General features: G+C 43.0%; 2 protein-coding genes across 2 annotated transcripts; one reads left to right on the forward strand and one right to left on the reverse strand.

Annotated features, from left to right (window-relative positions):
* Positions 1 to 794: 794 nt before the first annotated feature.
* Positions 795 to 10,201, reverse strand: armh4 (armadillo like helical domain containing 4). Its single transcript, XM_079526278.1, has 8 exons — positions 10,101 to 10,201; positions 7,523 to 8,750; positions 5,625 to 6,050; positions 3,808 to 3,945; positions 3,141 to 3,302; positions 2,673 to 2,704; positions 2,252 to 2,401; positions 795 to 1,805 (listed from the first exon to the last, which is right to left on the reverse strand). Exons 2-8 carry the CDS (start codon positions 8,481 to 8,483, stop codon positions 1,731 to 1,733), a joined length of 1,944 nt encoding a protein of 647 aa, XP_079382404.1. The 5' UTR covers positions 8,484 to 8,750; positions 10,101 to 10,201; the 3' UTR covers positions 795 to 1,730.
* Positions 10,202 to 10,886: 685 nt separating this feature from the next.
* On the forward strand, positions 10,887 to 26,384 carry actr10 (actin related protein 10). The gene is made up of 13 exons (XM_079526171.1): positions 10,887 to 11,105; positions 13,523 to 13,595; positions 14,301 to 14,383; positions 15,177 to 15,285; positions 15,697 to 15,804; positions 16,047 to 16,114; positions 17,237 to 17,316; positions 17,700 to 17,735; positions 18,111 to 18,190; positions 19,507 to 19,580; positions 20,100 to 20,181; positions 23,878 to 24,079; positions 25,430 to 26,384. Exons 1-13 carry the CDS (start codon positions 11,029 to 11,031, stop codon positions 25,609 to 25,611), a joined length of 1,254 nt encoding a protein of 417 aa, XP_079382297.1. The 5' UTR covers positions 10,887 to 11,028; the 3' UTR covers positions 25,612 to 26,384.
* The last annotated feature ends 1,045 nt before the right edge of the window (positions 26,385 to 27,429 follow it).

The raw sequence follows: 27,429 nt of genomic DNA on the forward strand, positions 1-27,429 counted from the left end.
ATTTCCTTACAGCAGTGATTCCCAACATAAACCCCTAGTTTACTATGCATTATCGGCCACGGACGGGTCCATGGCCGATAATGGCTGTTTTCAAATGGGTTATAGTAAACCGAATTTGCTGGGGACCCCTCAAGGAGGACCCCTGGGGGTCCCCAGAACCCACTTTGAGAACCACTATATCTGTCTTACAGTACCTACTCTTGTCACACCAAAACATTCACTGAAGTCAGTGACAACAGTGCTGGAAATGGTCTCTTCCACATGAGAAAATATCATCAATAAAACAAAAAAAACAGAGGGAACACACCCACACACAGATCGCCTCCGTTAGGAGGACGTCTGCGATGAGGTTGGAACATCTTGACTAAAATAGAGAAACCGTGTTGCGGTGTGCTTTGTATTCACAGCAAAGGTTTTACAAAAGGAACAGAAAGAGGAATAGAAGCTTACTCTGACCTGTTTTCTGCCTCGTGCTCTTGTAAGATGAAGACCAACATTATTTTTATGAACAACTGAGCTGGTCTGGAACAAATGCATATATACATTTCTGCTGAATGCACACTGAACTGTTGGCTAGATACTAAATGCGTAATTTCTCATGGTAAACGGGATATTTATAAAATGTGTTGACAGGAGACGAGGGCTAATGAATTATTATGTACACTAATAAGATAACATTGGCCCCCAGTCATCTACATACAATATTTACAGGTTTACGTCATCGGCTACGGCCCTTTTTATTTAACTGAAATACACAGAATTCAAATTCTTCCATTGAACTTTTCTTTTTTTTTAGTAGCTAATTACTTTCACCCTTTTCCCCTCCAAATTGAGTAATTATGCCAGTTAATCATCCCACACACATCTGTGTAGACTAGAGGTTCGGCCAGGCCTGATGCACCGCGGTGGATTCGAACCCTGAAACTTAATGGACAGATACAAACTAACCCTACCACACGAGCACTCTCAGACAACATTTTATTTCACAGACAAATGATTTTGTGCAATTCTGCCAGCCCGGCTGATGAGGAAAAACTGTTTCCAGAGAGAGACCCATATGTTTTTCAAAACGTGTCATGTTTGTCTTCATTGGCTCACTTGGCCTGACTGTTGCCCAATCCTGCCACCCTATTACAAACGACCACACCTGATGATATTGTCTGAAAAGAAGTGTGTATCCAGTACCAACGTCAAGCCTAATCATCAGCTCTGTGCATAACTGTAGTTCCAGTTTTCCAGAAGGTTCTGGTTCAGTGTCCCTTTGCTTCATTTGATTGGCTTGGCAGCAGATTTGGAAAACACACATTACACCTTATGTGTGTTTTTCCCATTCAAATGTGCTGCCAATCCAATCAAATGAGGTTATGGTAATAAAAAAAAAATTAACCGGTTCAGGAAATGGGGGTGGTGCCACCTTCTGGGAACCTGGGACTGAGTCGCTTGTCGATCTTCAAGTTATTTTGAAGATCAGTTCTTGTCGGCGAGCAGCAACGCTGTTGTCTGATGAAGTATAATAATGGCTATAAAAGAAGCCTCACGGTGGTGGGAGGAGGAGCCGACCTTTCAATAGCCAGTGCAAAGTGGTGCCCTACGCTGTCAAGCTTTGATCAGATGAGATGACTCATAAAGCAAACACCCCAGGGTGAGATGTGGTCATCGTAGAAATGGAGATGTGGAGCTGAGCGTCCCTTATATCATGGCAGCAGCAGCCGTTGGTCACCGACATCGGATCAGAACTCGTCCTCGGAGCTGTCGGCCAATAGCATGGCTTGGTCCTGTCGGGCGGGACCGGGTTCTCTAGGTTGCTGGGAATGAAAAACGAGGCAAGAGATGTAAAGTTATTTGCACAGTATAGCACGGATAAGAGGGGGGATAGGGGGCAATGCATATTCATGCTATCAGTCGACCCTGTAGAAATAAAATGTTATTTGCACAGTAAAATCTTCAGTTTACTCTTGTAGTGTACAAATGTAACCTTGACATGACATTTTATTGCAACGCGCTTCAGTTAAAAGTAGAAAGACTCGGTGCTCAACAGCGACAACTTGAATAATAAGAAAAATACCTGGGCACTTCAGAAGAGAACTATACCAAATAAAACACTGGAGCACTCTACCGGGTCTGCACGTCAAAACAAACAGGGCCCCGTTTTAACTCTGAGGAAGATGCAAATGGAAACATCAGTCACCACCCCTGTAAAATAATCAAACGTGCTGACCCAGTGCCACACAGTATAGTTGTAAATACTGACCTGTGGCTGTCTGGCCTTCCTCCTCTGGTGCTTGTAGCTGTTCCTTCTCTTGCGGTGGATCATCCGGATACTGTAGAGGGCACCAACAATCAGCAGGGCCCCCGTGATCCCGATACCCACAGGGGCCAACATACCTGACACATAGCCCGCCTGCACAAGGAGCATAATAGAGGTTGATGCCAGAACCAGAATAAATCTCTTTTCTGTAAATTATTAACTAAATATCTAATGAAATAAGGCGGAGGTTGCTTCCTTGCCTCTACTAACTAAATATATTTAGAATAAATAAATGAAGGCACGACTTAACTGCTTTACAATGAGTGACAGTATAATATGACAGTATACATATTAAAGAGCTGTAAGGGCATGAATTGGAGAGACATGTGTAGTGCTTTTCAGAGACAGCAGGGGGCAGTCTTACCTTTTCTCTGATCAGTTCAACCCAACTACGCACTGCAAGAGAGGGAGAGACAAATAAAACATCTTAATATGTGTGCAAATTCAGCAGGGAATATCAAAAGCAGAGGCATGAAACCCTGACACAATGACTCTCGAGAGGTTCTCAAACTTTTCCATGCCAAGGACCCCCCTAATTGATATATACTTTTGCCGTGGACCCCATCTGAAAATGTTTTGCCCCAGGGACCCCCAGAAGAGAAGATATGTGTAAGAAATAAATGCTAAATTATAACACTTTAATGATTTTTCAGCAAGGCACCAAGTGATGCACTGTGAGTTTAGATCTGCTATCTTTTAATAACCAAAGTATAAGTGGATAAAGTGGTTTACAATGATTGTGATGCTATATTAACTACTTTTCCTGGAGACCCCCTCAAACCCCGCCGAGGACCACTGGGGGTCCCGGGACCCTTGCTCTATGTTGTCATACTTAGTCCCTGGTTGCGCTGCACCCATACAGGGGGTGGGGGGATGATGCTGTATGGGGGTCTTGTTGTGGGGGCCGTCTGGGGCACTTCTGTCAGATCCTCATCACTGTCCTCTTCATCGGATTCCTCTGTGTTCTCATCTTCCTCATCCTCATCTGGCTCCTCTGTAGGCAACAAACAAACAGACAACGGTTATGCTGTTACCAGTGGTGAGCATATACTCTCCACATAAGTACAATTTTAACATACTTGAGTATTTCCATTTTTCGATACTACATTCACTTCTACTCTGCTACTGTACTTTCGGGCGCTCCACACAAATAATTTGACAGCGTTTTATTTACTAGTTACTTTGCATATTTAGATTATTAGCACAAAATATACTTTATTTTATGCTTATAGCCTAGGTGATGTACTTTTACTCAAGTAACATTTTCAATGCAGGACTTTACTTGCTAACAGAGTATTTCTACATTGTGGTATTGCTAAAATACTAAAACAATTTGAGTACTTCTTCCACGACTGGCTGTTACCACCACACACGTCTTTACCCTTCAGCCATTTGGCTTTTAAAAACACATTTTAAAATGTGTTCCTCGATTCTTCGATTTATCCAAAAAGGAACCCATAGAAGAAGAATCGCTCAGAAAATAATTGTGTGTCCCGTACCCTCAGACTCCATCGCCTCCAGCCCTGACATGGAGTTGGACAGCGCCCGATGGGGTGCCATGGCTACGGTTGTAGCAGAGAACTGGGTGGATGAGAGAGAGGAGCCAGTCACCTTCAGGTCCTTTGTCCTGTCAGCACCTGTTGACAAACCACCAGCCAATGGGAAGGACACCAGGTTTACTGTGACGTTCCCGTTTTACATTTCATGATGTGTCTCCGTTGAATCGAATGTCAAAGTTCTGAACTATGAGATGTTTGCAACCAAAATACCAAATGCATCGTAGCCTACAGTACTTGCACAACTATCGTATTGTTAGTTGACATTTAATGTCCTGGCTGTAATGTCATGTTGAATGTCATGTTTTTATATTATGTGTGGACGTGAACAATTAGCTATTGTTTTGCACCAGCTAATGGGGATCCAGGTTTTAATTCCAACTCAACACTATGCAGTATGCACCAGTCAGGTGATTTAGAGTAATACCGTAGTTGAAGTTAGTTCCCCTCTCATGGCTGATGGTGAGTTGATGAGTAAACTTAACTGTTGTAGCAGTGTGTGTGTGTGGGGGTGGGGCTGAATACAGTCAGAAATCCAAGTGTGTGCCACGGTCCATAGACTGTAGACTGCAGTCCCTTGTGGTGTATTACTGCCTTTCTATCCTATCGGGAAGGTAATTATATTGGCATGAAGCCTCGGGGTCCCTGAATAGACTGAAGTAACTGAAGGACACTATGGTGAATTCAATTACAATCCTGGTGGTATAACAAACAGCAGTAACCGGGGGTCTCTGAGGCCCAGGGTTGCTGACCACTACAGCCTGGCTTTGGCCAGAATGATAACGTGGATTCACTCATGCTTCCTCAGGGGAGGAGCCCGAGGAGGCGTAGGTGAATCCACGTTATTTGTGAGCTTGTATATAGATCTGCCTATTTTCACTATTAAATATAGGGCTTATGTGATTCATTCATAATGTATTCTTGTAAGTTTGGGAAACAAGCCCTCAGGGCTTTTTCTGTGATCCTTTTAGCATTATTGTATAAGTCAGTGGTTCTCAAACTTTTTTGTGTCAAGGACCCCCAAATTGATATTTATTTTCCCCCGGACACCCATGTGAAAATGTTTTGAGATTTGTGTTAAATAGCCAACATATAAATGGATAAAGTGGTTAAATGATTGTGATGGTGTATTAGCACATTTTACTGGGGAGTGGGGACCCCCTGGAACTCGCCCAAAGACACCTGGGGGTCCCCAGACCCCACTTTGAGAACCACTGGTATAAGTATATACATGTGTACTTTTTGTACAAACGGTATTTAGTCAATCTGCTATATAGGCAGCATTCACTGCCTATACGGCAGTGAATGCTGGACCCTGAAGCCAACCCTGCAGAAGTCTCTCGACAGGTTCTACACCAGAATGCTGCGTGCAGCACTCAACATCAGTAAGAGCACACATGTTACCAACACAAATCTGTATGATGGAATGCCAAGGGTGAGCCAGAAAATAGCAGCCAGGAGAATGAGACTAGCAGGACACTGCCAAAGACACCAAGAGCTGACAGCCAGAAAACAGCAAACTAGTGCTGTGGGAACCAACACACGGGCACCGGTCACGAGGACATCCCACGCTAACATACGTGGATGTACTCAAGAACGACGCAGGAGCGCAAAGCACCAACGAGCTGGCCAGATGTATGGACAACCGGGATGACTGGAAGCAACGATGGAGGGCTCGTCTGAGGACGACCTAGAGAGGTCTTTCCACAAATAGGGATTTCCACAAAACCCTCTCACATCACCCGTTTACCCTCTCTCACCTCTCTCTGCCGGAGGCGGTGCCGCGGACGGACCCGAGGGGCCGATCGGAGGGTCCAGCGACTCGGCGGCCCCGGACGTCTGCCAAGGTGACATCCAGTCCGGCAGCAGGAGGGACGGGGGGGCGGGGGGCGAGGGACCGGCAGCAGCGGCATCGCCGTCCGTCTCCACGGTAACCGGCGGCGAGGATGGCTGAGGGTCGAGGTCCGCGTCCGCCAGGAGGAGCATCCCTCCGGTCGCCATGGCAGCCGGTGGCTGCGAGCTGACGGGTGACGGCAGCAGGGTGACCCCCCCCGCCGCCGCCGCCTGTCCCCCGTCACCCTCCGGCGTGACGACGTCCTCGAAGGGCTCGAAGATGAGAGGCAGCGCCTCCGAGGACATGGTGCCCTCGGTGGCTTCGTCCTGAGACAGCGGGGCCACCGTGTCCTCTGCAGGCACAACACAAGCACAGGGGGGTCACCACACACACACACACACACAACACACAACACACACACACACACACACACGTAAATTACATGCTTTGAGCTTATATAAAGATATAAGATATGATATGGATAAAGATATGGATAAAGTGCTTAAAATGATTGTGATGCTTTACTAACAAATTTAGCTGAGGACCCCCTGGAACCCCACCAAGGACCCCACTTTTGAGAACAAATTGTTTTAAGACAAATGCTAGGTTTGATGTTTACTTTACCTCACCTGATATCCATAGTTACCTATAGTAGCGTCTACTCTAATTGTTTTCTTTGCACTTAGTACATGTCATATGTGGGATCATATTCTAGTTGATTTTGTCACTCTTTGCTCACTTGCTTTTGTCCAAAACTAGCCTAAATAAAGGCATACAAAGACTACTGCAATCCTTTTACATAATACCACTTTGGGAATGTTTTTCTTGCCAGTTTTTTTTTCTTTTTTTCTGTTGTGTGGAAAGCTTCATCAAACAGACAGTCCCCACAGGGATGCCAGGAACACACATTGGCTCAGACAGACTCCTTTAATCCATCTCCCTCCTCTGTATTACTGAATAATAGCCTGACTCAGTCTTTACAAAAGATTGGATGGAAGAAAGGAGCATGGAGAGAGAGAGAGAGAATAGAGAGAAAGAGACAGAGAGAGAGATGAGAAAAAAGGCGACGACAGAGAGAATGCAGAGAGATGGCTATAGGAGGAGGAAGGTTGAATTTTCTGCAGACTTGTATAATGCACTCTTACGTCTTTCTTTTGCAGTAATGCTAATTTATTTTCAGAGTTGGGCTCAGGAATAGAAAGTAATTAGACTGCCACAAGTCCCCGCTGGGGTTTGGAAGTGGGCGCCTCTCTTCGCTGATCATCAAAGGCGATCATGTGCTACTGGATGTGTCATTTTCATTCCCCGATGCCTTGTCTTGTATAAGCAACCGAAATGCAGCAATGTCAAATGAGATGGAAAATCCAGCTCACCATCAAACAAAGTCAGCGGAGGAGATTCTTATAGGGCCACAGTGACTTAACCGCATGAGCCATGAAAAAAATAAATAGCCGATGTACAATCTCACTTGTGAGATTGTACGCTATTTTCAGAGAATAGATTTGGTGTTGAGGGGAAAAAAAGAGTGGACCTATTATGAACCCTGGGGGACCCCAGTCAACTACGTATAGGGTTTAAGTGTAATATATTTATTTAGGGGTAATATCCTACTGTCACAGCGGTCAAATATACATCTTTAGGGGCCAGAGAGTGATATTCCTGTGGTTCTGTTATTTGGTTTGCATTGTTGTTCAGTTCGCAAATGTGGACATGATGAGCAAGATAATAAACAAAGTTTCACAAAGCATCAAGTCATGTGTTTCCACGTGCACATTGTGTATATCAACCTGTTTGATCATGCACCTGTGCATCATTTGGACATACCTCCGCTCTGTCTCACTGCCTCGGTCCAAAGGGTTTCTGGGCCATCCTGTCTGGGCATCAGGTTTGGTCCGATGTCAGGCAAGAGTGTAGAGATAGTCAAGCCCTCCTGGCTCCAGGCTGACAGTGGCATGGGAGTGAGAGGCGAGAGAGAGGGTGGCGATGAGAGGGGACTGAGGAGAGCGCCACTGTTGGAAGTCAAACTCTCCATCCAAGCAGGAGGATCCATGGACGACGGTCTGCTTGCTTCTGGTTCTTCCTCCTGGAGAGAGCTGCCAAACCTGGCCACACTTCCTCTACTGTACGCCTCATCACTTTGGTCGTTTCCCAGGGAGCGGCGTTTGCTCTCCTGGGGCATGGACCCCAGGCTGAGTGCCTGTGGCTGTGGTGGCGCCGTGGCCGAAAATCTCGACAGAGCTTGTTTTGGTGTATTCGTCACCTCAGTCATCTCCTGTTTCTCACTGGTAGAAGTTAACATGGCCTCAACGTTGTCAACAGGTTCAGCTTTTAGCTCCTCTTTGGTTTCTGCCATCTCGAATGAACTCTCTGAGTCAGCCCCGACAGTCTCAGTTTGGTTCTGCTGGCTCCGTGTCTCCCCATGCCCATCAGCCTCGCGTGACACAGATCCTCCATCAAGGCTGTCCCCGTTTGCAGCCTGAATCACGGCAACCGCCCCCTTAGGTTCTGTGCCTGGTCCATCTGGGCCAACCTCCACTCCCTCTCCGCCTCCTACACTCACTGGGAGTCCAGTCACACGTTCCTGTACGTCACGGGCAGACCTGTCTGAATGCAACAACCCGGAATTCACGCCTTGTGTGGCTACATCGGGGGCGACTGAGCCGGCACACTGTCCACCACACCTGTCCTCCGTGGAGGAAAGGTGCGGGTGGTGGAGAGGGACCGGGGTGCCGTAGATGCAGAGACAGGTCCCAGCCAGGAGGAGGCGGAGGAGAGTCCCAGACATCTCGACCTCCTCTCTCTCCTCCACTCAAAGTGGTTCAAAGACAGTGGTTGCCCGAATTCTTACAGCCAAGGCAATGATGTCGAGCTCTAATGTATGGCGAGGATGTGCCGAGTCCTGGACAATGTCTGCAGGAGCATGCATACACTCTCAGTCAACCAGCATGTACAGTACATGAGTACAGAGGAAAAAGAGGACAGGGCCAGGAAGGAAATTTGGGAAAGAGTTATGGTGGCAGCCTGGCAGGTCACATTGCTGGTGTTGCTGTGTCTGCAGATGAAAGAGAAGTGAAACAATATTATTAGTTTAAAAAGCGGAGAGCAATGCCGCTCTTTATGCAAATGTATTGTACTAATTCTCTTTTCAATTGTTGGTCGTTCAGTTCAATTTGATTATATGTGTTGAGTTGGCCTACTTATTTGTCTGGTGTTTTGTATAGCTGTTAGGTGTTTGTGTTTGTTTTATAGCTGGTGTTTTGTAGCTGTTAGGTGTCTGTCTGTTTGTTTGTATGACTTTTTGGAAAAACTCTATGAAAATATGAAAAACCGCAGAGCTTATTTGTGTTAGATAACCACAGATAAGGGGATTAAGTCTGCATTCCATTAAGCCTTTGCTTTGATCCCGTGCATGGTGGCTGAGCAGATCTTCTCATTTAATTTGGCTAATTTCTCTTCAGTCACATGCACTGTTACATGTGTCATCATCATGGGGTCTGCAATGCTCTGTGTTCTTGTAAACACAGTGAACACACAGAGAAAAACACGCACATACGGCGGGCCGGGGGAGGAGGAGGAGGTGGTTGGTATAATAGGGTCGACGGAGACAATCTGACACAGCAATCCTTTGCACCCATTTGCACTTGAGAAAACTATAAATAGCACTGGGTTCTTCTCCGTCCGTCCGCGGCCGCGCGGTTCTTATTCAGTTGAATTGATGGATGTTCAATGTTCGAATAATGCAAGGTTCTGTATTAGCCTACAGAGGCCATAATGTCACAATATGCATGCAACATGATCGTCATCATCATCATCATCATCATCATCATAATAATATTTTAATAGGTATATGCTTCATGGTGTGATGTAGGCTATACCCATGTCACAATAACAAACATCGACCCTTTGAAGATGTTCAAATTCTAGACAGATTGTAGAATTGTTGACGGGGGTTGACACCCTTTCTTCATGTTGAGTCAGACAGGCGTCTGAAATGAATCAACACCTGCCCTGACGGTGCATATAGCTCCACTGTGTATCAATACAATAACACAGCGCACATTCCCTCTCTATGATCGATATGGTTGGTAACTTGGTAGACTATATAGCCTATATATACTCCACAACAAGAGCAGCCAATCGACTTATCAAACGTATAGATTTATGCAGAGACCAGTAAACAAATCCCCACTGCATGCGGTGTTGAAATCATCTGAAATGGTTGCACTGACTGGCTGCAATGTAACATACAGCAGTAGGCTATCCTATTCATAGCTCCAACCGAACACAAGCCTGTCTTAAAATGCATTTTAAGGAATTCATGCAGTCTGAATATGCATTTGCATTCCGTATTAACGCCAGGCAGAAAAGTCACATGAATATATATATGAAGCATATACCTTACCATCCACAAATCGTGCCGTCGAACTTGAGGAGAGCGCACAGATCGAAGGTCGTTTCATAATCTATCAAATTCCCCCAATTTCGCTTCACCTTATTTCCAAGACAGACAGAGCGCGGAAAACAAGCACCAACGTCATGCTGTGAAAGTTGCCCTGTGCGTATGCGCGTCTGGACCATAGATAGGTCTGGACTGGTGGAGTTCTGTAGTGTTTGTTGCAGTCATAGACTCGTCACTCATATACCATGCAGCGTCAAATCAAACAGAATTGATTATGTATGATGATAAGTGCCATTTAGTTTCCTTTTAGACGAGCATATGATTAGCCTATAATCAATTGTAATGTAATTAGTCACATTCTTAACATCATGTTTTTTTGTCGTTCCAAATTCGAGGCATAATAATGAGACATTTATTTACCTGGTGCTGAAAGGACAGCTCCTTAACTTCAATTCACTTTTTTCCAAATTAAAATCCACTATTTACCATTTATGTCATAGAGACAATTAAATTCAGCAACTTAGCCTAGAATTTAACAAATTTAGTACAAAGCTTCTTTTCTTCCCATAAGAAAAACATATATATATTTTTTTTAAATATTATTTACTTGCTTTGGTTGATTTATTGATGTGGAAAGCAATTTCCAAATACAGTGCTTGATTGATAACATATTAAATGTTGCGCGCTCTTAGACATATTCAAATAATAATGTGCAACAGAAGTGCGTTTTGTTTTATTGATAGGTCGTAATTGTCTTTTCTTTCGTAATTCCATTTGTAGTCAGGCGATCTGGACGGACGTCACGTCACTAGGTTTCGAGGACCCTCCCAGCCCAACCCAGCTTCGATGCAAACATAAACATAAACATTAGGGGGTTATTAACTGTATTTGATTTCTTTCTGATTAATTTCTTTAAAAAAAGGCTACTAAAATGCCCCTGTATGAAGGCTTGGGCAGTGGAGGAGAGAAGACTGCGGTCGTCATTGACCTGGGAGCCGCTTATACAAAGTGAGTAGCAACCGTTAGCTGTCCCTGCTAACAGAGCATGATGCTAATGTAAACAAGTTATTATTACTTAGGTACTTAACATGTCAATTAATGCTAACGTTCCTTAATACTAGTAACGGATGTGTCCTGTGTTTACCCGAGGACTAATGGTGACATTTAGCTAGATGACATTGTCATTGGTCCTCAGATAAATGGCAGAAAGCTGCCAGAATGTTGTCAGACAGAAAGCTTAAAGGACCACTTCACCACTTTTCAACATCTCTTCATATAAATGGTCCTCACTAATGTTCATGATAAAACACCACCATTTTTTCCTACTCAGTCTGTGTCTCATAGGAGGGCTTTGGGCAGTTCGGACACCCGTCCACCAGTGACATCATCATTAGGCAGATTTCTTTTTAAACAAGATTTGTTTTAAAATATATTTAGATTTGTATTATCGTGAGAACGATGGCTTCAACTTTTGCATTGCAACTTTTCAGGAAAAGAAAGCCTGCCGTGTCTATTAGCTTGGATTCACCATCGATGATGTCACTGGTGGACGGGTTTCTGAACTGCCCACAGCCTTCCTATGAGACACAGACTGAGTAGGACAAATTTGTGGTATTTTATCATGAACATTAGTTAGGACCAATTATAGGAAGAGAAGTTGAAAAGTGGTGAAGTGGTCCTTTAAGCTAGCTAGCTAAATCTGTAGCCCGTCTCCGGACCCCCCGGGTTGAGCTCCTTTGGACCTACCACGTAGGGTCCGGTCTCACCGGATTCAAGCGACATGGGATGCAATCTGATTTCCCCTGACTTAGCCCTGTGCTGCGGTGTGGGTGTCACGCTGACATATTCCAAACGAAGCATATGAACGCTATAGGAGACAACGAACCATCTGACCCCCCCCGCGAACGGCTCAGAAGCCGTTAAGTATTTTTAATGTTTGTACGACCGCTTTGGCAGCTCTGAAATTCTCTCTTCGGTCCCTCCTTGTTGACATCTCGGTTGGCTAGCTGCGCCTACGGTTGGCTAGCTGCGCCTACGAGGCGCGTAGGGAGGCGCTGCTAGCCAACCGAGATGCTGGAGGCGGTACAATGGGATGTCAACAAGAGAGAATTTCAGAGCTGCCAAAACGGTCGTACAAACATTAAAAAATACTTAACGGCTTCTGTGCCGTTCGGGGGGGGGGGGGGGGGTGAGAGGGTTCGTTGTATCCTATAGCGTCCATATGCTTCTTTTGGAATATGTCAGCGTGACACCCACACCGCAGCACTGGGGTAAGTCAGGGGAAATCAGATTGCATCCCATGTCGCTTGAATCCGGTGAGAAGGAACCCTACATAAAGTCATCAAAATGTCAGAAACTTTAACGTAGGGTTCCGAAAGGAGCTACTAAATCTGCTGCCCTAGAATGTTTATTTATTTATTTTTTACATAAAACACAACATTATTACATGTAATGTAATTTACCAAGAGGTTTTGTCACATGATGGTTTAGCTCGGATTCAAAGCGTTAGGTCCAAAGCTAATGATGGGGCAAGAAATAGCATTTGCTTTCTTATAAAAAATTAAATTAATCAGAATGCATGTACACTACAGTATGTAGATACAAATATTTCTATTTCATATACTGTGTGTTCAAAATGACAATATATTGGGCCTTGTCTATGAGAGTGTTAAATGGCGAATAACATGAGACAGTTTGTTCAGCAATTAATAGTCAACACCTCCCCGAGGCAGGTCATGTGAAAGTCCATGTGGTCTATTTAGGTTTTATCTGTGTTCATTGTTATAACACTGGCAGCTTTATTAGTAGATAGGCACTGATGAAGGCTGGATAGCCGAAATGTTTGTATGTAGAGTAGTATTATCCTGTTAAATCGATTCTTGGTGTGTGTGCGACCTCTTCACCTATTCTAGATAGGCACTAAAACATTAGATTCAAGATGTTTTATTTGTGACTCACATGCTCATAAAAGTACATGCAGTGAAATGCTGCTCAGCGCCCTTGTGGTTAGACTGTTCGCCCTGAGGCTGGAAGGTCGGGGTTCGATCCTCGGCTGGGTCATACCAAAGAATCTAAAAATGGGACCCAGTGCCTCCCTGCTTGGCACTCAGCATCAAGGGTTAGATTGGGGGTAAGTCCCTGCGACATACTGTACTAGCGTCAGTCCAGGGGGTGTACTTGTACGTCAAGCTGCCTCACGCTACAGAAACAGGAGATAGGCTCCTGCCCCATGGGCGTCATGGCTCGGCAAGGCTTACTTACTTTAGTGAAATGCTGGCCAAATACATCCTCGACATGAAAAAGTTTGAAAACCACTGGCTTAATCACTTGAAACCTAGCATCCCTATTCTGGTGGCGATCATTCAAGTAAAAGCAGATCTAAAAGCCCTGGTTGTTTTTCTGACAGAGCTGCTTTTGTGTTGTAGATGCGGCTTTGCAGGGGAAACGGGTCCCAGGTTCATCATTCCAAGCGAGATCCAGAAGCCAGGGCAGAAACAGGTGAGATCTTAACTCCTTAAACTCTATATGGTTGACCGTCTAGGACAGTGGTTTTTAACCAGTGGTCCGGGGACCACCAGTGGTCCTTGAGGGGGTTCCAGGTGGTCCCCAACTAAATGATGGAGAGTTGGTAACAAAATGGACCCTCTTGAGAGCGTAAAATGGTTTAATTTTACACTCAAGAGTTACATTATTGTTAAACATCTGCAATTTACAAGAAGTCTACACAATTAGAGAATGTAGAAGAATTGTTATTTTTATCAACATTCACCAAAATATTCTTTAGTTTTGGATCTGAGAGGCATTTGATAAGATTATCAAATGGTGGTCCGTGGCTCAAATGCTGAATAAATAATGGGCCTTGAAATGAAAAGGGTTGAAACCCACTGGTCTAGCACACTAGTCTAGGACTATGAAAGTGACTTTTCTGTTTTCACTCGATAACGGAAGCCTTTGTTCTCACGATAATATAAATCTAATAAATGTTGTTTAAAACAATCTTGTTTTAAAAAATCTGGGTTTCTGAACTGCCCACAGCCCTCCTATGAGACAAAATTGTGGTATTTTATCATGAACATTAGTGAGGACCAATTATATGAAGATAAGTTGAAAAGTGGTGAAGTGGTCCTTTAATGACTCCTCCTGACACTGTTATGTTCTTCAGCCATATTGCACAAATGTATTTCATGCATGTTTCTATTGCAGGCCATCAAAGTAGTTCAGTACAACATCAACACAGAAGAACTGTATGTCAACCTCAAAGAGTTTATCCATATGCTGTACTTCAGGTGAGTGAGTGCGTGTGTACACGCGCGCACGTAACTCGAGAACCGTTCAGCCCACCAGCTTCAAATTCGACACACACGTTCCACACACCCACAGGGAGTGCACTGCAGTAGCCGGCCTTGAGTCGGTCGGACCCACGGTTGTCCAGAACCAGCACAAAAGCCTCTGCCCAGGCTCTGGAAAGGGCCCAAATTAGCCAATTGATCACACCTAGACTCCATATTTGGGCATGCATTTCCAACTTGCATCGTTACAAGTAGGCCAGTGCCTAATGGCCACCGCTCTAGTCCATTTTAACTACAGATATACATGCGTACTTCAGGTGATACTGCAGTGCTACACGTTTTAAATATAGACTTACATGCCTCTACTTTGTGCCATGGATGAGTAGAAAATGCAACAAAAAAGGAAAACAGTCATTTCACATAAGAAATGTATGTGTGCATTATGACCAAACTGCCTGAAATCTTAGAATACATGTGAAAAATAATTAACGACTGTAATACCATGTATTTAATTATAACATTATTTTGTTAACTTCACTTCAGACTTTCCCAAAATTGGAGATTGCTTGAGTCATAGGTTTTGATTGATTGATTGATTTATGTTTGTATTGGCAAAAATGCATATACATGAAGCTTTGAGTATTACGGACATACAGTAAAATAAAATCTAAAATAATAAATACATTGAGATTATGGTAATTTACAAATCAAAATTATTCCAAATAATTGTGCCTCAAGATGTGACTCTGGAAGTTGAAATTGACTGGCTGAGACTTATATTACGTAACAGGCACCTCTTGGTGAACCCTCGCGACAGAAGAGTGGTCATCATCGAGTCCATCCTTTGCCCGTCACACTTCAGGGAGACCCTCACCAAAGTCTTCTTCAAGCAGTTTGAGGTAATAGGGCCCATGTTGAGCCTGCTTATGATGTAAACATGTGATGTGACTATAAAGTTGTACTTGGAAGTGTAGCAAATTACCCTTATTTCAAAGGTCCACAGCCGGGTTTTCATGTGAACTAACATCCAGAATGCTATATTTGTGGAATAACATTCATAAACTGTTAATTCAGAGTGCTTAACTCATGCCAGCCTTACATTTAAGGTGCATATATATTATGCATATCACAACATATTGATTAAATGATTATACTGTATAAGCCCTATATACTTTGTCGTACAACGAATAACAAAAATAACCAACCTGGTGGAGTCTCCCTAACCGTCATAAAGCATCGTGAGCTTGTAAATTGCTGTTTCCACACTGGTGCTTTTAGACTTTCATTCTTTGTTTGGTGATACCACGCAGGTGCCCTCGGTGCTGTTTGCCCCCAGTCATCTGATGTCCATCATGACCCTGGGTATTAACTCTGCCCTTGTGATGGACTGTGGTTACACAGAGACACTGGTGCTGCCTGTATCCTTTACTCAGCGACTTGGACTGCAGAGGTCTTAAACGAGGGATTAAGTAAAAAGACCTTCTTTAAGTTCAGTACCATCATTCTTCTTCCCACTGTGTTTTTTTCCCAAGGTATAGAACTTTAAAGAACTTTTGTCCTGATTCTGAAGTTTTATTTTTTAAATGTAGGTTTGGTAACTTAATGGATAGTTTAGTTCTATATCAGATTATTTAGGCTACTCCCTTAACTGTGACATCAGGTCTATGAGTGCACTCCTATTCTTCCGGCCTGGGAGGCCTTGCCTTTGGCTGGGAAATCCATCCATAAGTAAGTAACTTGTGAATTCTGTATATTTCAAGGGGATGCTACTGACTGAAGTTGATGTATTTTGCTCCCAGTGAAGCTCGTGCCTTCATTTGACACATACAGTGTGTGACAGAAGACTTTGACATAGAGTACAACAGGACCTCTAGCTTTCATCTTTGTATTAACTGAACATCTTGTCACTGTATCATGAGGATTTCCACAGTGGCTCAGTCACTGACAATTATCCACACTTACTAGATGTTTCTGTTTGAAAACCTATAATCTTGCTACATTTTCCAATATCATCCACACTTTCTCTCTTATGATTACCACTGATGTGGAAGGGTATTATACTTATGTGGCTTCTACATATATAATTGTCTTTGGAAGAATAAATGGGGGTACTGAGTGCCAAACCTCAAATTAATAACTTTCAGTGTGTTCATACTAGGCAATCAGGCTTCTTATAAGCATATTGACCGTTCCATGTACACACTACACACTGGCTCTGTCATAGAACGTAGAGTGTGCAGACTGCATTTTCTGTGTTGTTGTGACCATATACTATGATGGCATTTGTGCCTTTCAGCACAGACACGCGTAGGCACAGACAAAACGATCGCAGTGAAAGCAACATAGTCTAGATGTAGTCTTAATGCAGTCACCATGTAGCAGCAAGTGGGTGCCAATGGAGCGAGTGCAGTGGTCGGGAGACATGAAAAAGCTGGGAAGTTGAAGACCACCAAGCAAGCATGCTGCAGCATTCTGGGTCAGTAGATGTTTGAGAGCACATGCCGGCAGACCCAGCAAAGAGAGTTGGATGGGCAGACTCCTTGGTGAGGAAGGGTCTGATCTGATCCCCTGGAGGTTGTAAAGTGCTAACCCAGAGGATCGAGTTATCGCTTTGCCTTGAAGGACAGCTGACTAATCCAGGACCACTCCCAGGCTCTTGGCAGTTTGAACAGGAAGTCACCAGGATGTTGTAGATGGAAATGGAAAGATACTGCAGGCGACTTTTCTTTAAATGTTATGTTTTAGTGTAAATGAAGCGTTAAACACTGAGGTTTTCGGTCTCATATTATAAATGCCTTGAAAGTCCTTAAGATAGATGTAATTGTTTCCTGTCATGTGTGTTTCTTGTAGAGAATTAGATGGACTTCTGGTGGAGCAGTGCACAGTGGATACAGACGCCAGTAGTGGACAAAGTGTACCTACGGTTATTGGTAAGTTCTAGACAATGGGATTGATAGATGGACTGATTGATTTTAGGCACTTTAGAATCTAAAGCGTGGGCCGCATCTGGCCCACGGATCGTTCCAATCTATCGTGTGGGGATGATTTTGGGAAGAAGAAAAGAAACATCTACGACAATTAATCTGTACAACAGCCATCCTGCCACTCTCTCCCTACTGATGCTGTAGTCTGCTGCCTCAGCAGCTTTCTTTGTACTATATGTACTACTATGAAACCGGGGTTTAAGCACAGCTTTTAGGATCAAAATGGAGGCTTAATAAACCACAAAGACTGCAGTAGTGGTATTATATGAGGATTACACTGATGTCTTGTTTGGTTTTCAGTTACCTGTAGTTTCCTTTCTGTTCCTCAGGCTCCATTCCAGAGGAGATTGTGGAGGATATAAAGGGTAGGTTTTTTTCTTATTTGATTATCTTTCCTTTCCTGTGATTCCCGTAAGGACAACAAGTCACTTTTTATCCATTACTGCCAAAGGCAGCAATAACGAAGCAATGTCTCACTGAAAGCTAAGCCTCTTTTTTAGATGGTCTTTATTTTTTATTCATTGCCAAATCAACTTTTAACTTTTTCTGGCTGTTTCTTGACTGCATTGCATTGCATGCATTTGAATTTGTAATTTAACTGTGTATTTTCTGTTTGTATGTCTGTGAAGCACTTTGCAGACTTGATTTTGAAAAGTGCAATAGAAATAAAGTTTAAAGTTTATCATTTAACATAACATTTCAGCATTGTAACTCTGTCTGTTGTGTTTCTCTGCTTACAGTCAGAACATGCTTTGTCAGTGACCTACAGAGAGGCCTCAAGATACAAGAAGCCAAATTTAACTTGGATGGTACAGCTGAAGTAAGTGCACACTCGATGGGCCTTTTTTACGCAATGTGTATGTGATCAGATCAAGTACACTGTACATTGTTCTTTTTTTTTTTTTTTTTTTTAATATTGATTCTTTTGGTTAGTGAAGTGAAGATTGACAGGAAAGAGGAGAGAGGGACAGGGGGAGACATGAAGCAAAGGTCGTCATGAACAGGACTCGAACACGTGACACGCTGTCAGGCCAGAGCCTATATGTGGCATGCGCCTGGACCACTAGGGCAGCAGGCGCTCATTCATCGTTCTTAACAGAATTTGTTCATTGGTACACACAAAACTGCTTGTGTATGCATTGAGAAACGTGTGAAGGCACTTAGGGTGGATTCAGACTCGATCTGATTGATTCAAACCGTTCCCGAATATGATTGCCTGGTCGCCGCTGGCCAGCATTCACATTGGCCAAGATTCTTCCCTACCCAAGTACTTAATTCAACTGCAATGGTACTTAATGTGCCTCAGAGGGGTGCTGTGGACTATGGGGCTTTGGGAGACTGGGAGAAGTTTGGCTGTGTTCCTGACGTTGTTTTGAGGTATAATAATAACATAATAACAACAATATGTTCCAGACCAACAGGAACACACCCAGGGTGCCGGCCCGATTCCGGCGAGCCGCCCCGCGTCCGAAACGGTTGAGAAATGACAGTTACCGTGTGGGGGTCCCTGTACTGTCACTGTACTGTACTGTACTGGCACACCCGAAATCACCATATATACAGTTAATATGTGCGTGTGTTTGTGTGTGTGTTAGGTTGCGCAGGTGGTGAAAAACAACCATGCTGTTTTCGTGCTCAGACGCACCCACCCAGCCAGCCATCCAGCCACCCACACACATAGTCACTTAAGGAAGTGGTTGCACCACTTAAAAACACCAGATCTACAATCTACAATGTGTCATGATGCAAAGCCTTGTCAGTTTGTAGATCTGTTCTGTTTGGCGAGCGATACCGTTGTATTACCGACCGGGTATAATTAGCTTTCCCTCTTCTTGTTGCACATGACCCTATCTATGGTCTGCATGTTATGGGTCTAGTAATTTGATACGCTAGTGCTTGCACACAAATCAAGGCTGTGTACACATTTCATGAATCAGACGTATGCCGTCTTGGGAAAAGCATTTACAGCAATACTCAAATTTAAGAAGGGTATCATAAATGAGGACATTGGGCAAATGAGTGGCTAATATGCTCAAAGTAGCTGAAAACATAGTAAAAGTATTCATCTGTTTTCCTTTCAATGCATTTTTGTCTGGATTTTAATTAAACGTATTTACCTTTTTTATGCCCATGTAGCGCCCGGCCGCGCCCCCTGATGTTGACTACCCGTTGGATGGGGAAAAGATCCTGCATGTCAAGGGATCAATCAGGTAGCTGAACAAAATACTGTAAAAGAGTATGATAATATTAATATGTAACTAGCACATATGCAGTGGTTGAAGGTGGTCTCTTCTATAGAGGAAGCCTGGTTGAAAAGTAGTATTGTCTGAAGCTCAAAAGCACAATATCTCGCCTGGCCAAGCAGGGAAATATCTCACAGGATGAGCGGTAGAAATGTACTCGTGCTAGAGATCCGGGTTTGAATTCCAAGATACTGTAGGTAGGACATAAAAGTTAAGGATTTCAACTTTAAAGGAAACTGAGAAATGGGGCCTAGTTATTAAACATACTGGGAATGATCAGTAGACTGCCTCAATTAAGAGATTAGCTTTTGCGTTGTAAAAATGACATAACTGGTCATTAGGGTAATATTTCGTCTCGGGGACATTGCTTGCCTTTACTGTCCTCTGTTCAGTAGCAGACCTAATAAAATGAGCTGGCCAGTTTAATGTGATTACTATCAGCCTTTAGTTCCGTCTGCTGTTGCTAATTAGGTTGTCTTCTTCCAGGGACTCTGTGATGGAGATGCTCTTCGAGCAGGACAACGAGGAGAAGAGTGTGGCCTCGCTGATACTTGATGCCTTGGTGAAGGTAGATGAGAGCTGATGCATTTCTTGTTGTGTTTTGGATTGTGGAATGACAGGAGGCATGAGTGTGTGGGTCAAATAGATTTTATATATATTAGGGTTGTCCGGATCGGGATATCAGAAATCGGCTCCGATCACATGATTTTAAAAAAATCGAAATCGGGGAGAAAAGATCGGATTTTTTATTGTCTAATGTAAATCTCAAAAAGATGTATAAGCAATGAGATTTTGTAAAAACTGTTATGTTTATGCTAGTCGTTTTCCTTCTGGTCCCAGTCATATATATATATATATATATATATATATATATATATATATATATATATAGCAGGGACATTGTATTATTTTTTTACAGTGATGTTACAACCCCTTGTTTTAATAAAGTAAAGAAATATAATTATAAAGAATATAAGACCTTAGTTAGACTATACATCTTCCATCAAATAGAACGGTTGCCAACACTTATAAGATGTATCAGAGGATCCTCAAATTGTGAATTTGATTTCAGAAAGGACATGTCTGTCAGCCATGATTTAGCTGAGGGAGGGGACTCTCCACTGTAAAAGAATCCTCCTGCGGGCAATTAAAGAGGCAAACGCAATAACATTGATATAGTTTTGGGGACTGATATCCAAACAGAAAAACAACAGAACAAAGTAAATGACACACAGGTTTATGCTGTATATTGTATTTAGGTTGAAGGCTTGACAAAAGAACTTTGAGGTTTTTAAATTCTTCAAGGTTCAGTGTCTTTCAGTTCATGAACCTTCAATTGTCTCTCGGTTTTACAAATATAGGCCAGACCACACATACTGTAGAATAAATAATATGTATCTGATATTACTGGTAATGCACATGATACAACCGCCAACCGCTCATCTTCTTGACTTTACTAGAACGGCGATGTGAAATGGTCAGTGCTGGAGGTGTGCCTAGAAATGTGTAATTGAATTAGATAACGATATCAAATTGTATAGTAAAAACATAGTTTTTATAGTGTGGGCTTTGGGTCCTATATTAATTTCTGAGAAATGCAATTTAGAAAGTTAACAAATGCAAACGTCATTTTACAGTTAGACTCATAGCGTACAATAGTCCTATAGCATCAAGGCAAAATTAATGCAGATAAAGCTGCAGCATCAATGCAAAAAGAATACTGTCGCATCAAGGCAAAAGGAATACACTGTCCACTGTCTTTTTAGGTTTTTTGAGTGGTGTAAACCACTCCTACAACTGGCTTTGTTAGTTTGTCTGTCTGTCTGTTCGTACCAAAAAATGAGCATGGTTGCTATGGTCACCCAGTTCACACGGGTGTGATTTCATTACGTCAGACATTACGTCAGACCACAGCTGATCAGTCTATATAAGACCTTACACCACTCAGTTCACACGGGTGTGATTTTTTTTATAGTGCAACAGACCTGTATAACGTCTCTGTCGGGTGGAAAAATTCCCAAACTGTTACTTTTCATGTGAGATGCATGTGGTATACCATGGGTCATACCAGGACAAACTAATCAGTCTCCATAAACATGACAGCACAGAGCTGTCACACTGATGCATTGCTTGGGCAGTTACAAGGCTCTAAACACAAGCCTTGTATCTCTGCCTTGTACTGAGCCTGCTCTTTGTGTCAGTATTTACTCGTATGTGTGTTTAAATTTCACCCCACACAAGTATGTCATCTTTTGAAGTGTTCATTGCTTACACATAAGGATAAATTATTTTAACCTAATTGAAAAACATGCTTGTGAGCAGATGTTTTGGCTCAACCCGCACACGAGTCAGGACACATTGTTATATCAAGTGCATTCAGTACACAATGTATATATCTTCAGACGGGAGGACACAATGTACACATAATCAGACGATCTGAGATCTCCGCCTACTGCTGATACGTCTGGGGGCAATCTAAATTCAATGTATAGATGGAGTAGAACAGTGGCAGCCACTGACAAACTTATACCTACTGCTTTGAAAGATATATCACGGTGCCATAGTCGGTAGTGCTGTCGCCTCACAGCTAGAAGGTCCTGTGTTCGATTCCCGCTGGGGACGCTGTGGGTGCTGGCGGCGTGTTCTCTCCTCCGCGTCATCAGTGCCCATACCCGAGGCGGGGTTGGCGAAAGGGCCTTTCTGTGTGGAGTTTGCATGTTCTCCCCGTGTCCCCTAGGGTAGGTACCCTCACCAGCCGGGGCACCTGATGGAGGGGAAAGGAACTGGTTGGAATAACGTGTTCCTTCCACGCACTACGTCCAACCAGGGAAACTCCCCCCTGTCCGGTGGAAAGGAGCAACTTGGACACTCATGCATGAAGGAAAGGAAGCATGAGTTCAAGTCTGTTGCTCTCCCCGGGTTGGCAGTAGGCAGTGGCAGTAGGAGCCCAGAATCACATTAGGTAATTGACACAGGGGTGAAAAAGGGGTTACAAAATCGTGGGATAAAAAAATTAATTTAAAGAAACATATATCACTGTCCTATATGCTTAATTTACACAAGTAACTATGCCGGTGTGGCATAGCAAAAATAGATTATTTTCATTATATAATGGTGTCAGGCTCAAGTGGTTAATCAAAAAGCCTAATTTGTCACACAGAGGTGTCGCTTTCCATTATATTTCTACAAGCTACACTGTTGTGCGACAAATTAGACAAATTATAAGTTTGTCTTTAGTGCACTTGGAATAGCTCTACTACTCACTGCAAACTAATTAAGCTAGCAAGATGTACTGTAGCTGCAGCTTTGTTTTTTCCAGAGGGCCATACTGACTTGGTGAGCGATGGGCCACTGCACATATTGGACAACTAACTTGAAACACATTGCTGTGCTGAACAAATAAATAAATAAATAATTTGGTAGTTATGACGATGCTTTACTATTTGCCAGGCCTCCTTGTAGATCTGCTATTTTTGAAGATTTTGCTTTGATACCTAACATTTTTTGCCTATAATGATATGCCCAAAATGAGGATGCCAGGGGTGAAAGTGGGTAAAAGCACACTATGTACCTCACATATTCTTTACCTCACATATTCTTTACAAGTTTGGCTTTAGTCCACTCGGAATAGGGCTACTACTCACTGCAAGCCAATGAAGTTATACAAGATGTACTTTACGCTCCACAAGATCAGTGCTGAGACACAGAATCCCTCCTGAAGCATCAGTTCTGTTCACTAGGGAAGGTACTGCATGGACCCTCATTTATCACAGCTGGTTTGTACCTAAGCCGGCACTTTCTGATGGCTAGACGGTGCATGGCTGTTAGTTCAGGTCCGTCTGTACTCATAAAGCACCAGTGTTTTATACTTCAGCATACGGTGGTGTTGAATAGCAATTGACGATCTACAATCTCATGGTGCGTTGCATTGTGAGCTTGTAGATCACATAATTTCAAAACATTTGGAAATCTTTGCCAATGACTTGCTCAAAATAGGGATGTTAAGTGGCTGTTTAGGTAAACCTCAGTTCTCCCAACAGAATGGTTATGTCAAAATTTGTGTTACATAATCCTGTAACATTTTTTAAATGTGTCCAAACTTGTCATTGTCAAATTAGTTTGGATCAAGAAAGCTGAAGACAAACACTCTGGACAATCTGAGATTGCATAACATCCCCTGTGTTTATCACCTTAGCAAATATCTGAGTCTGTTTGTCTCTGTCTTGTGTGTGTGTGTGTTTTGTGCGCGTGTACATCCCCGCAGTGCCCCATTGACACCCGTAAGGTTCTGTCTGAGAACCTGGTGGTGATTGGAGGCACAGCCATGCTGCCAGGCTTCTTGCACCGCCTGCTGGCTGAGATACGCCTCCTGGTGGAGAAACCCAAGTACTGCAATGTCCTTGCTACCAAGAGCTTCCGTCTGCACTCCCCGCCCGCCAAGCCCAACTGCACTGCCTGGCTCGGAGGTAAGCAGAAACACATTCCTGAATACCTATGCAACATACAAATTACAAACCAATGCATATTATTGAAATAATAAGGGTAGTACGTTTCATACAAATATGATGTTCAAAGTGCTGTACATTGAAAAAGAGAAATAAAATAAAGTCCAGACTAAAAACAGTTTTGTGGCATAGTTAGTAGAGAAAAGTCCTTGTGCACACCTACAAGGACAGGTGCGTAGGAGCCGGCAGATCCAGGAGATACCTGATGAAGGTCGTTTAGACCGAAACGTTGTCACTCTGAATAACAGAGAGTCAACAGACAGTGGGGTTGACGGTTTTGAGCTGGTGCTAAGGTGTTGCTCTTGATGCACTAGGTATGTTAGCTGGGGTGATATATTATGCTGGAGGGTAATGTATTGGCCTTAATGACTGTTATTATTGTATGTGGCATTGTGTGTGCTCATCGACTGCCACTATTGCATAACAACGGCTATGTAAAGTGTCCAGCGATCTTTTTTTAATTCACCCGTGAACCGTAACATACATTTTATAAGCGCAAGCCGCTTTAGTTATGGGCCGTGAATAAAGCTTGTTTAGATAAATGCATTTGAAAGAATTTGTTTACGTGGAGGTGGACTTTTTCACTTCCAGTTCATTTCCTGTTTTCTCGATCGCCTAGCAACCGAAACGAGAGCTATTCATACGGCGGTGAAGAGTGAGATCTAACTTAATCAATGAAAAAATAGGTATTTTCCGACGGAGCATTAGTCCGACATGCGGGAACAACGGTCGAACTAGCGCTCGAACATGTGCTGCTCCCGTGCTTGCAGTTATGGTTAGGTTAGGGTTTGAGGTAGGTTGTTGGTCTAATGACCGACGGACCAATAATGATATCGGAACTAAAGCCTATTTTATGTCATTGACAAGGTGGACCTCAGAGCTTTCTGACGTATATTTTCGTCATTGACAGAGAATGAGTTGCGTAAGTAGCCTTGAACCTTGATCTATGCCAGGGGTGGGCAGCTTTAGTTTTTTCTAGAAAAAATAATTTGGTAAGTATGACATTGCTTTACTAAGATTTTGCATTTATTTTTAAACCTAAAAATGTTTGCCTATAATGATATGCCCAAAATAAGGATGCCAGGGTGAAAGTGGGTAAAAGCACACCATGTACCTCCTATATTCTTTACAACCTCTTGAATTCCATGCAAGTATTTGTCCTCATAAAGACACGTGGAGTGACTCTCACCGGAAGAACGTTATCCCAAGCAGAGTTATATATTGACATGTGACATGTCGTCTTCTGCATTTACCAAACATAAAAGAATACTGGAATACACTCAACACTCTGTTCTTCTGTTCCCCGTACAGGAGCCATCTTCGGAGCTCTGCAGGACATCCTGGGCAGCAGGTCTGTGTCTCGGGATTATTACAACCAGACAGGTCGCATCCCGGACTGGTGCTGCCTCAGTTCGCCTCCACCCGAGTCTGTCTACGAAGCGGGGAAGACCCCGCCTCCGCTCATGAAGAGAGCCTTCTCCACAGAGAAATAGACTTTTAACCGTAGGAATCTATGGCACTTCATGGATAGTCTGTTCCTAGCTTCAGAGGACCATTCATTCATTCATTCATGTGTAATGGTTTCTCTCCCATGTAAAAGGTTCTCCCATGTGCACACATATCTACTTATCCACTTATCTTGGACTGCGTAATGTTGGATGGTGTCAAATGAAAATAATTGTTAGGAAAACAGTTGTTTTAACCATGTGAATTAATGGGTTAGGGCCTTACCCATTCACCTGTTGCCTAATCATTGGGCCGCTGGTTCTCAATGTGTGGTTCGTGGACCAGCAGGTCATCACGTTGCGACATGAGCCTCTAGGTCGGCAATTTTCGCGATTTTGGAAAAATAAATTAAAGAAAAAATTAGGTTAATTAGTGTTTACATTAAGAGGTTAAATGGTCTTGACCCATTCCATTTTCTGAGCAAAAGAGAGGAATTTGATTCAGTCATGGCATATGGTGCTAGGTTGAAACGTTCCCTATCAGTTCACTGTACATACAGGAAAGCAATGGTTTTCCAAATGTTGTGATTGAGGTCTAGAGACCTGGTTGGGTGGTGCTGAATGCAACCCCCATGAATACTCTTTCAACAAGGGTTAAATGTTTAGCTTATTTATTGTTTTGTGTGTTTTTTTTATCTTGCCAACTATACAGATTAGTTATTAAGAAATTCGGGAGCCAACTCCATATCAATCCTGTAAGACTCACTACTGTAACTCACAATATTACAAAATAAATTATTCCGTAATTCACCAAAGATAAATTTCTTCTTTTTAATCTGAAATGAATGCCACCTGTGTTTACTTTTACCTTTTTTTTCACCTTTACTTTTACTGTCAAGCTTTTTTTGTATTTATGTATCTTGTTCCTCTTTGTTCCACGCTCTTCCCAAGGCTGTCTCATAGTTGTGTCCCTTCATTTTCATAGAATGCTTAGAGTGATTATTATTATTTTTTGTTATAGAAATGACAGTGAGTGCTGGATTTTCCCAGACATCACTCAGGGGTGTTGTTTGCAGAAACTTACTCACTTTGAACAGTATTCCCTGCTGTCCACTAGTGCAGTGTAGCTGCAGCATTCCAGGGAATACCCTCTGTGGTTTAAAGGAAAATAGAATGGAATGTAAGGATTCGTTAAGGAGGTTGATTTTATGAACTCGCACAGTATTTCTCCAATGTCCTGTGTGTGTGTGTGAGAGAGAGCGCGCGAAATCAACTTATTGGTAAAATGTTGGCCTACCTGTGTACTTGGCAACTAAAGCAACACAGCACATCCACACAGCACATCCTAGCATAATATAATAGCACATAATAGCTGATCTACAAGCTCGCAAAGCATCACAACACGACTTGTGATCTTGTCGTTCAGCTATTTTCTGCAGAGACATTTGTTGTATTGAGGGAAAATATGAGGTCGACCAAGTATAGACCCCTGGGGACCACGGTCAACTAAGTACATTAAATAGGGTCAACACAACACAGTGGTAGCTATGAGCTAGGGAGAAGTCTGGGAGAAGTTTGTACTAGTCACAGGCATAAACAAATGTAATCATTTAATGGAAGAGAGCTGAGATAGATTACCGCCTTGTGGTGGATGAGAGATGTACACCTCTGTCTTTATTTCGCCTGCATCCTTCTCTCTCTTTCTCCTCTTCTATTGCCTTTCCATATACCACACTTTCCAAAACATCATCTCCATAGATTCTTTCTCTCACCGACAAACTTTTTACTTGAAGCAGTAAACCAAACAGATGGTGAGGATCTCACGTCAAACAGCTTCCCTGGAGGATTCATGTCCATGCTGAGAGA

Source organism: Electrona antarctica (assembly GCF_951216825.1).
Source record: "Electrona antarctica genome assembly, chromosome: 17".
In the NCBI taxonomy this organism is placed as follows: domain Eukaryota; kingdom Metazoa; phylum Chordata; class Actinopteri; order Myctophiformes; family Myctophidae; genus Electrona; species Electrona antarctica.